The sequence below is a fragment of the Castanea sativa genome, chromosome 1 (assembly GCF_040712315.1).
Source record: "Castanea sativa cultivar Marrone di Chiusa Pesio chromosome 1, ASM4071231v1".
NCBI lineage: Eukaryota > Viridiplantae > Streptophyta > Magnoliopsida > Fagales > Fagaceae > Castanea > Castanea sativa.
Window position 1 is genome coordinate 7,606,363 of NC_134013.1, and position 11,214 is coordinate 7,617,576.

At 34.3% G+C, this 11,214-nt stretch overlaps 1 protein-coding gene and 1 pseudogene across 1 annotated transcript; both read right to left on the reverse strand.

Annotated features, from left to right (window-relative positions):
• Positions 1-246: 246 nt before the first annotated feature.
• On the reverse strand, positions 247-2,211 carry LOC142640210 (putative E3 ubiquitin-protein ligase ARI8). Its single transcript, XM_075814295.1, has one exon. The coding sequence runs from the start codon at positions 1,988-1,990 to the stop codon at positions 461-463; it is 1,530 nt and encodes a 509-aa protein (XP_075670410.1). The 5' UTR covers positions 1,991-2,211; the 3' UTR covers positions 247-460.
• A 6,316-nt stretch (positions 2,212-8,527) lies between these two features.
• Positions 8,528-10,130, reverse strand: LOC142639610 (putative E3 ubiquitin-protein ligase ARI8; annotated as a pseudogene).
• Positions 10,131-11,214: the final 1,084 nt, after the last annotated feature.

Genomic DNA, 11,214 nt, shown 5'->3' on the forward strand with positions numbered 1-11,214 from the left:
TTGGTGAGTTCAATCAAGACCTCGATCTATAGGTTTCTCCAACAATTAACTAAAATTAAAACTAATTTTTTTATTTAATTTTTCATGAGCAATGCTATATGCAATATTTATGAGTAATGCTATTCGTACATATTAAAAATTATTTTCACCTAATTACAACCAAAAGACTAATTAGAGAGTTCACATATCTCAAAACATGGGATGCTCTGCACTCCTAAAAGAGAGATTGTAAAACCATTAAAATCAACAATAATCGCATAGATAGAGCAATGAGAGATTACAAAGAACAACTTAATGGATCTAAAACAGATTATTTAAATTTGGAAATAGATAGAACCTAAATAAATAGTAACAGTGCTTCCCTTCACTACGAAGAGATGCTGAAATGTCTTTCACTGGTGCGTTTGACACATCTCGCAAGTTACGTTTTCCCAGGAGTTGGCAGATCACAATTCCAATGCTATTTGAAAGTTTGCACCTCTGATAGGCCATTCTCTAATGCTCTAACCAGCTTCTCAAAGTAATTTTTAGTAATTCCTGTTAAGCTCTTCAGCCTTAACTCGAACTCTTCGAAATTTACTGATCCCTCAGGATCTGTGAGAAACTGCCTCACTTCCTTCTCAGCATATCCATGAAGCCTTTCAAGACCAGCTTCTGCTTCCCCTTGCAAAAACTCGAAAAGCAGCTTCTTAGCCTTCTCACCCCTAGGCAGATAGAACCCATATGCATAGGTCCACTTCAACACCCTTCTACATTCAACTATTTGTTGCCAAGCCTCTAATATGAACCCAAGCTGAGATTGGGTTTTGCCATGTATCTCACCAAGCTTCTCAATCTGCTCGGTTAGCACTGTACGCAAGTCTGAAACAGCTTTTTGCCTTGACAAGTTATTAGCTGCCCATCTTTCATAGTAATGATTGTATTTCTTTACATGTCTCTTAGCCTTTTTTACCTCTTTTTCCTTATCTTCCTTATAACCATTACATTTCCTATGATTACGCCAATCACCAAGACATATCCAGCAAAACTGATGATTACAAGGTGGATTGCATGTCATGTGCATACACCCTGCGTTTTTTTCAATTGGTTTTGCACACTTGGGACAAGGCTTTGTTTGAGCCAATAGCCAAGTCTTGGTTTCGGACTCATCATGGTTCTTCGCTATCCAATTAGCCACAGTTTCACAATCCACAGGTCGATGAGCATCCTCAACACAATTCCAACAAAAACTAAAACCACAAGCACAAGTCACATCCCAACCTCGATTATCATCGAACTCAATTGCGAACTCGCAACCCGGACCAGGACACCACTTGATCTTCTTATTCTCCTCGACATAAGACCTGTAAAGATAAGTCGAATACTTCTGCTTATCCTCCTCAAAAACCAAACTATTCACCATGTCTCGATCAACAACCGCAGAACAAGACATGTCGGGGCATCTCAGCATCAAACATCCAGGACCATCGTTGATCGAAGTCCTGATATAATCACGAAAACATTCGACACAATAAGGATGGCCACATGCGGCAGAGACAATTTCATCACGTGTTGGGAACGAATCGAAACATATTCCACATGTGACTTCAGTACTGTCAAATGGAAATTCGATGATGGGTAATAAACCAAGGTTTTTTCTGACTCGATTTTCGTCAGAAAACCATGCCTCGTGAACCTCACCGGCACTCCAATTATAGTGACGGAGCAAAACTGTTGCGACGGCTTTTGATACAGAGAGAACCGTGGCAACTTCTGCAATAGTGTTCTCTTGGCGTTCACGTATATCTGATTGCTTCAACACCGTGTAGTTTTGGTCTGGAGGACCTTCAAGACGAGGCCTTTTAGCAACAGGACTATCGGAATCAGAATCCACGAAGTCCTCTTCTTTGATCAACGAGTCATAGTTACAGTCAGTGTTGTCTGCATCTTCGCCGTAATAATCGTTGACCTCATTATCGCTATAGATGTTGATCTCGTCGCCGGAGTCCATGGCTGAAAAAACAAAGCTTTGAGTGAAAATCGAAAACCCTAACAAAAGAGAGAGTAAAGGTGGGTTTGCGTTTTGGTGTTTTTTTTTTTTTTTTGAGTGTTTGGGCAGTTTGGGCGTGCTTTGTTGAAGAACACTTTACTGATCAACATCACAAAGATAGCAATCCAATAAAAATGAGTTTAGATGCTAATTAGCATCTAAACTCATTAGCATCTAAACTCATTTTGGATTATTGCTACATTACTTATTGGATTATTGCTACATTACTTTTTTGACTAATAAAAATGAGTAAAGTGGCATATTATAAAAATGAGTAAAGTGGCATAATATGGCATATTATAATATGCCACATTATGGATTATTGATTATGATTCCTTTATTAGTCCAAAAAGAATAATAAAAGGTGTCTGTGTCTTAAGAGCTTTACAAGTTGTTGATGATGGCATGTGGAATTGGAGTACTTGGGCAACATTAGGTCAATCACTTGGTTCTATGTTTTCTCAACACATCAATGATTCCTTATGCCTATCTAGTTAAACTCCTAACTACTTTTTGAGGGAGACAAACTTAGTCTCCCTGCTAGATTCAAAACGATGAGCATGATGAGGGACAGCATGTGGAGGCACCTTACTCCACATGATGCCCCAAGGCCATGACGGGCAAAGATGGTTTTGATGATGTTGGGCAAGAACAGGTGGTTTTGACCCAATGAGACAGTGCATGACATTTGTGGCTTGGCTAATGGTTGCTTTGTGTATAGGCTCAGTGGCTAGAGTGCAAGGCAATGCTAGGCTGCTGTAATGATGATATGTTGTGCAAGGCATTGGGCTGGTTGGTGCTGGTAGAATGCATGGACTTGTGTGAGTGGGCTGATAGCAGTTACTTGAGGTGCTGGATATGGGCATACTATGTAGGCTGTGATGCTGATAAGAAGGGCTTGGGCGGGGGCCAAGCTTCTAAAACATGATGGAGCAATTATGTGTGGGCTGCTGGATCATGGGCGAAAGCCCCATGATGTGCTAAGACATGGGCTGACATGTGCAAAGTGTGCAATGGCAGTTATCAATAGTTACTAAGCAATTCCTAGTTTGCTGGATGTTTAGACATGTTGAGTAGGGGCTGGAAACGTGGAGAGCAGGCCAAGACAACATTAGTTGAAGGTGTCCTAAGTTAGAACACATGTGGCAGCAAGTTCTAAACAAGAGGACAGTTACTTGGTAGTAACTGCTGCGACAGTTATTTTTGTGCATATATCATCGGTTGTTGGGATTGTCAACAGCAAGTGTATGTATTTTGGCTTAGAAAATTCCGTGTGTATTCTCCAGACTTCTTTTGTACTTGATATTGAGTAATAAAGGTTGTGATTGGTGCCCTGTAAATACTGTGAGCTATGCGTGTGTGAATTCCCATGATAACTCTATTCTAAGTGTTCCTGCAGTGTGTGTGTGTGATGTATTGGATGAGACTAGGCAAGGCCGGTCCTTCCACTAGGCCAATTAGGTAATTGCCTAAGGCCCCCAAGTGGAAGGGGGCCCCAAAATTTTAAAAAAAAATGGGTAGTAGGGGTATAAAAAAATTATTTTTAGATAAAGTATTATTTTCAGCACATCCTTTTAATTAAAAAACAAAAATGTGGTAGATTCAGTTAAACATTGGTTTTAAACAAAATTATTACCCAAAAATAACATTATTATACTCTAGACAAACCAAAAATCAACAAAATAAACTACAAATCCGGTCTAAGAGATTAACCACAAAACAATCACAAATCAAAACAAATAAAACAACTCAAATCCCTAAAATTTTTAGTTTTACTGCTCCCTTAAATCCCTAAAATTCTCCACCTCTCTGATTCCTAATCCTTCTTAAGTTCTCATCTCAAGCAAGCTTGCCTACGCCTCTGCTCTAGCCTCTGCACCTCTGCTCTGCCTCTAGCCTCTAGCCTCTTCTCTCATCTTTGGTCTGCTATCAGGTATTATTTCTATTTGGGCACATGGCTTCTTTTTTCTTTTTTGATGAATGGGCGCTCGGTTTTAGTAAAGTTTCAAACTTTCTCTAAGATTCTACTTTTTATTTGCTTAATGCTTAGACTTGAGTCTTGACTTAAGATAAAAAAGATTGGGCCGTTGTCTCTGCCTAGATGTTTCATGTTGTTTGGGCCTTCATTTTTTTTTATAAAACCTCCGTTTTATTTTTTTTTTTGGGTTATACTGTTATAGATATTAGATTTGATTTGTTTTGTGTTTTTTTGTAGATGGGTCTTATTAATAAGCCTTGTATTATGGCTGTGCTTAAATTTTTGTTATGCTTGTGCTTAATTTTTTTTTTAATTTTAATCTTGTGTTTATATATATATATATATATATATATATATATATATATATATATTAGTTAGTGGTAATATATTGAATAAGTCTTTATTTATGCAAATTGAGATTGTTAAAAACTTGTTATTGTTCGGTGAAACTACAACAATACTTTTTATATAAATCAAGTTCTATTTCTCATTTGCTTTACACTTGAAAGTTATTTTTTATTTTACTCTTTATAAATATATTGTTTGATTAAAAATGTCTACTAGAAAATATTCATTTGAATATTAAAAAACTTAAAAAAAAAGAAGAAAAAAAAGAAGAAAAATCAATTGAGTCTCAAAAAGGATCAATGGATAAATTTGTTATTATTAATAAACAAAATATAACACAAAATTTAGATGAAAATATCACAAATGAGCAAGAAATTAACCAGAAAGAGTTAGAAGATTAAGTAGATTAGCTATATTATTTGAAAAATAGATGTTAGAAGAATTTGAATACAAAAATTTAATTAGTCAATTTGTATCTCAAAATGCAAAAAAAATAGATTTTAAATGAAATATATTATAATATAAAAATATTAAATAAATATTAATTTAATTAATATATAATTATAAAAAAAAGGCCCCAAAATGTCTAGGGCCAGCCCTAAGACTAGGTCAGGGACTGAGTGCCATCATAGGTAGAAAATTTAAAAGAAAAATTGACCATGTGACACCGTGGAATAAAACCAATAGTAAAAGGTAAAAAAATTTCATAAATATGTTTTTTTTTATAAAAAAGATTAATGCTAAGACCACCGAAATTGGCACAACTTTGTACCACAACTTGCCGCGTAGTAAGTTGTGATTGGTGAAAGTATGTCCTCACATGGCCCACTATCACACCTTTACTAATCACAACTCACCAAGTGGCATGTTGTGGTACAAAGTTGTGCCAATTTCGATGGTCTTAGCATTACTCTAAAAAAAAAAAACCACAATTTTTGTTACAATTGTATATATGGCAAATGGTGAGTGATAGAAAAAAAGTGATGGTTTATGCGAAAGTACAAATAGCTAATCATAGTCTACCACATAAGCTAATTGTGGCAAAAATTATAGTTTATTTATTTATTTAATGTGTACTAGAATTATTTGTAAAAATCATGTAATCCAAACAAACACATTTTACTTATAAATAAAAAAAAGAAGATTAAAGGTAGAGAAAATGTTCTAAAAAAATCTTAGGGTTTATTTAAGTTTTTCTTTTTTATTATAAATAGTTGCAGACCCCTGTGCTTGCCCAAAATATATAATTATTAGGTCATTCGGTATAATTTACAAGATCCTATTTATGGATGCTCTTAGGATAATTGTTAACAAATTATTTTTGAAAAATTTTTAAATTACATTTCTGGGTAATAGAACAAACTGTCAAAAATTAATTAGTTTTTTTTTCCCATAAAACTCTCTTAAAATGATTCAATAACAAATGACTCTAGGACATTCGTTAACATTTCCCTAATTTATATTTTGATATTTGAAAATTGTGAAATACAGGAATCTAATATATTAGGATTCATTGAATGTAATTAATTATTAATGTTAAAGGAATATTTTATGTTAGTTTTATTTTACAAAATTTTTTTTTTTTTTGAGAAGGTTTGATTTTGCAAAACTAATTGACCATAATTAGGTCAAAATTAAACAAAAAGTATTGAATTTAATAATTATATTGATTAACATCAAATGGTTGACTTAAGTTTCATGATATGAATGAGATTTTGGATTTAAAACCTCTTACCAATATCTTGAAGTCCTAAGTGAACATTCCTTGTAATAACTTGGTGTGTATGGGACGGAGGATTTGCATATATCTGTGAAAATAATACTCGAAGAGGTCTGAATACAATCGTTTGTCATATTGATTGACAAATTTTTTTATTATTGGAGAATTTGTTAATTTCTATTGTGAATGTTTAACCATAATATTTTTACTAATTTATACACTCTAAATCAATTGAACAAATATTGCATATTACATGTAATTCTTCATCTTTATTAGGGTAAAAGGGAATTCATGGAACTGTGCTCATTAGAAATGGTAGCCTTTGCTAATCAACTTGAAAAGATTGAATTATTTACTTTGATATTGACTTAGTAGTCCATTATATCATTTACTACAAATGGAAGACTTTAAGGGTCCATTTAGTTAGAGGGAAGAAAAAGTGAGCGGATAGAAAAAATTTATTTCTCTCATATGTATTTGGTTGAGAGAATGGAAAAGTGGAGAAATAGAAAACTATGTAAAATGAAGTTGATATAAATTTATAATTATGTCTCTATTAAATTAAACAAAAGACAACACAATTTTTTAAACACTTTTTATTTAAAAAATTATGTGGACACTTCATTTTTTTTAAGTTGTTATTTTAAAAGGCAGAAGCAGGATCCAAAATTGGTGAAAAAAAAAAAAGAACAAGAAGGTAACCATGGAAGAAATTGATAAAAACAAAAGATAGAAGAAGACAAAAAGTGAGATGAGCACCGAAAAAAAAAAAAAAACAACAACAACAACGAAGTGAACGAACAGTGAATAAAAGAAAGAGAAAAATAAAAAGATGAAAAAGACAAAAGGTGGGATGAAAACAAGAAGAAGAAAAAAGTGATGAACAATGTGAACCAAAAAACAAGAAAATATTATTAAGTTGGTTGAAACAAAGTCAAATGCTAATGGTTACCTGAGATTTTCATGTTCAACATTATAAAAAGAGAAGCAAAAATGTAATTGATTGGATTGAAATAAAATCCCCTAAGATTTCTCTACAAATTGGAGATATAGGATTTTAGTGGACCTCGGGAGAAAACACTTGAGCCCCACCAAAATTTCCTTCCACTCTACCTCTCAACCAAACACCTCTCCCACCTTTTTTTTATTCAAAATTTTTTTTCATCCTCCTATTTCACCTCCAATTAAACAAAGCCTAAAAGTAAAGTCTTTATTCAAAAATGACTTCATGCAGCCAAACTGAGACCAAAGTGTACTTTTTATGGTCCTTTGTATTGGAGTTATCAAGCACCAAGTTTTTCTTGTACCATTCCATGATTGAATGCGTTTGTATCAATGTAAAATATTTTTACTAGGTGAAAATTTTCTTTTATACATCAGGGTGTAGCTTAGTGGTTTGGAGGCTTGGGATGAGTTGTAGACTCAAATATTCTAGGTTCAATCCCCATAAAAAATTTCCTTGGATTAGCAAATACACAATTTTGGCATGTAGGGTCATGTCTTTGTGGTTTACTCTCTAAGCGTACCATCCAAAAGGCTTTACCTTAGTGAGGTTGATCAGTGTCATTAAAAAAAAAAAAAAAAAATCTGTTCTAGTGTTTGCTTGCTTCTTGTTCTTGAAAAGGTTATGGGAAACATTTTTAAGTGTTTGACTTGCATGAAAAATAAGAAAATTATAATAATAAATAACCTTGAAAATACAATAATCTCACAATACACAAAATCAACAGTAACATCAACATAGAATCTTACAAAATTTGAGCCAATTTGAAAACCTACTGATGATGGTGTAACTAGATTAGTGCGGCACATTGGTTTTTCAAACTTAAAACTCGACTTGTGTTCCTCATTTTGGTCTCCACTACATTACTCTCTCTTTTCTTACCCTTAAAACTTTTGTACATAAGCAAAGCCTTGCAAGTTTCACTAATAATTAAGATGATGATTTAATTTGGTGAGTTTAATTAAGACGCTTTCTCCAACAATTATCTAAAATTAAAACAAACCTTTTTAAAGTTTTTATTAAATTTTTCATGAGCAATGCTATATGCACTATTTATGAGTAATGCTATTTGCATATTTGTCCCATAATTGTACACATTATGAGTAATGCTATCTACTTATCTTCGTCCTCATTTCGAAAAATAAAGCTAGGGTCAGAATACTCAGAACAAACAACTTATTAAACAAAATTGTATAATCAGAGCATGGAGTAGATGAGATAAAAATTATTTTCACCAAAAACATATGGGACGATCTCCAAAAGATAAAGATTGTAAAACCATTAATATCAACGATAATCGGATAAATAGAGCAATGAGAGATTACAAAGATGAAAGAACAACTTAATGGATCTAAAATAGATTATTTAATTTGGAAATAGATAAAACCTAAATAAATAGTAATAGTGCTTCCCTTCGGCCTTCACCACAAAGAGATGCTGAAATATCTTTCACTGGTGCATTTGACACATCTCGCAAGTTACGTTTTCCCAGGAATTGGCAAAAGTACACAGATCACAATTCCAATACTCTTTGACAGTTTGCACCTCTGATAGGCCATTCTCTAATGCTCTAACCAGCTTCTCAAAGTAATTTTTAGTAATTCCCGTTAAGCTCTTCAGCTTTAACTCGAACTCTTCGAAATTTACTGATCCCTCAGGATCTTTGAGAAACTGCCTCACTTCCTTCTCAGCATATCCATGAAGCCTTTCAAGACCAGCTTCTGCCTTCCCTTGCAAAATCTCGAAAAGCCGCTTCTTAGCCTTCTCATCCTCAGGCAGATAGTACCCATATGCGTAAGACCACTTCAACACTCTTCTACATTCAACTATTTGTTGCCAAGCCTCTAATATGAACCCAAGCTGAAATTGGGCTTTGTCATGCATCTCACTAAGCTCCTCAATCTGCTTGGTTATCACTGTACGCAAGGTTGAAACAGCTTTTTGCCTTGACAAGTTATTAGCTGCCCATCTTTCATAGTAATGATTGTATTTCTTTATATCTCTCTTTGCCTTTTCTACCTCTTTTTTCTTATCTTCCTTATAACCATTACAGTTCCAATGATTATCCAAATCACCAAGACATATCCAGCAAAACTCATAATTACAAGGTGGATTGCAAGTCATGTGCATACACCCTCCTTTTTTGTCAATTGGTCTTGCACACTTGGGACAAGGCTTTGTTTTAGCCAATACCCAATTCATGGTTTCAGACTCATTATGGTCCTTCGCTATCCAATTAACCACAGTTTCACAATCTACAGGTCGATGAGCATCCTCAACACAATTCCAACAAAACATAAAACCACAAGTACAAGTCACGTCCCAAGCTTGATTATCATTGAACTCAATAGCGTACTCACATCCCGGACCAGGACACCACTTGATCTTCTTGTTCTCCTCGACATAAGACCTATAAAGATAGTTCGAATACTTATTCTTTTCCTCGTCTAAAACCAACTTATTCACCATGTCTCCATCTATAGCCGCACAACAAGTCATGTCGGGGCATCTCAGAATCAAACATCCAGGACCATCGTTGATCGAAGTGCTAATATAGCATCGAAAGCATTCGACACAATAAGGATGACCACATGCGGCTGAGACAATTTCACCACGTGGAAACAAATCGAAACATATTCCACACGTGATTTCACTGTCACACGGAATTTCGATCATGGGTTTATCAAATAAGCCCAGGTTTTTTCTGGCTCGGTCTTCGTCAGCAAACCATGCCTCGTGAACCTTACTAACACTCCAATTATAGTGACGGAGTAAAACTGTTGCGGCGGCTTCTGATACCGAGAGAACCGTGGAAACTTCTGCAATAGTGTTCTCTTGGCGTTCACGTATATCTGATTTCTTCAACACACTGTAGTTTTGGTCTTTAGGCCCTTCAAGACGAGTCTTTTTTGGTATAAGAACCATCGGAATCCATAGAGTCCTCTTCTGTGATCAAGGAGTCGTAGTTGCAGTCAGTGTTGTTTGCATCTTCGCCGTAATTATCGTTGACTTCATTGTCACAATAGATGTTGATTTCGTCGCCGGAGTCCATGGCCGAGAAAAGAAAGTAAAAAAACACTAGAGCGAAATAGAAAACCCTAATAAGAGAGATGGTTGGAGATCGTTTCTAGTTTGTACTAATCGATATCCCTTAAAAACAAGTGAGGGATTACTTCACAGAAATATCAAGCCAGTTAAAAAAGAGTTTAAATGCGATTAGGGTTATGGTTCCTTCACTAGTAAAAACAGAATAGTAAAATAAGGAAATTATTGTGTACTTTCGAAGTACTATAAATGTATATTCCCTCCTCTTACATAAATGATAGGTCTCACTAATTAAATGAATGGTGAGATCCATCATTCATGTGAGAGAAAGGAGTGTGTATTTATGGTACTCCAAGAGTACTTAATAATTTTTCAATAAAAGTTTAGTAAACAAGAACGTAAAAATAAAATTAAGGAGAATTACACTATCTTTTAAAAAAAAAATAATGGAGAAGAATTACACCGTTGATTTGCAATATTGGTCTTTTTTGAAGTTTAAATAGAGAGCACTATTTGAGCCTTATGTTGACTTCCATTAGTTTATTTACTTACCCATGTTTAACAGAAAAATGATATGATAATTTTTTTAAATTATTAAAAAAATTACACTTAAGCATAGGTTTAACCTGACCCAAACAAATGGGTTTTTCCCTTCTTCTCAAGTTGCTTGGGATACCCAACACTAACTACGCAACCCATCTCTGAAACTCAAATTTTAATCTGACCTAGATATCAGTCCAAGTCTTTCAACTTTCTTTACACAATATTTAATAAACCGTTGACATTGTGAAAGCCTTAAAGTAAATAAATAAATAAAAATTAATGAAATTCGTCACGACTCATTAGTCTCTTTTCTAAAACTTTATCTTAACCTTTTCTTGCACTTTCCTATGGTGAAATTGAAACAATGATAAGCGAGATGAACCCCAAAAATTTTGACTTGAAACAATGATAAGCGAGATGAACCCCAAAAATTTTGACTTGAAGGATTTGAAAAACTAAACAGAGGTTTGCAATTTGAAATCAGTTCTCATTTGGAGCTTGGAGGCTTGAAGTTGCGCAAGATCCTCTCTCTCTCTCTCTCTCTCTCT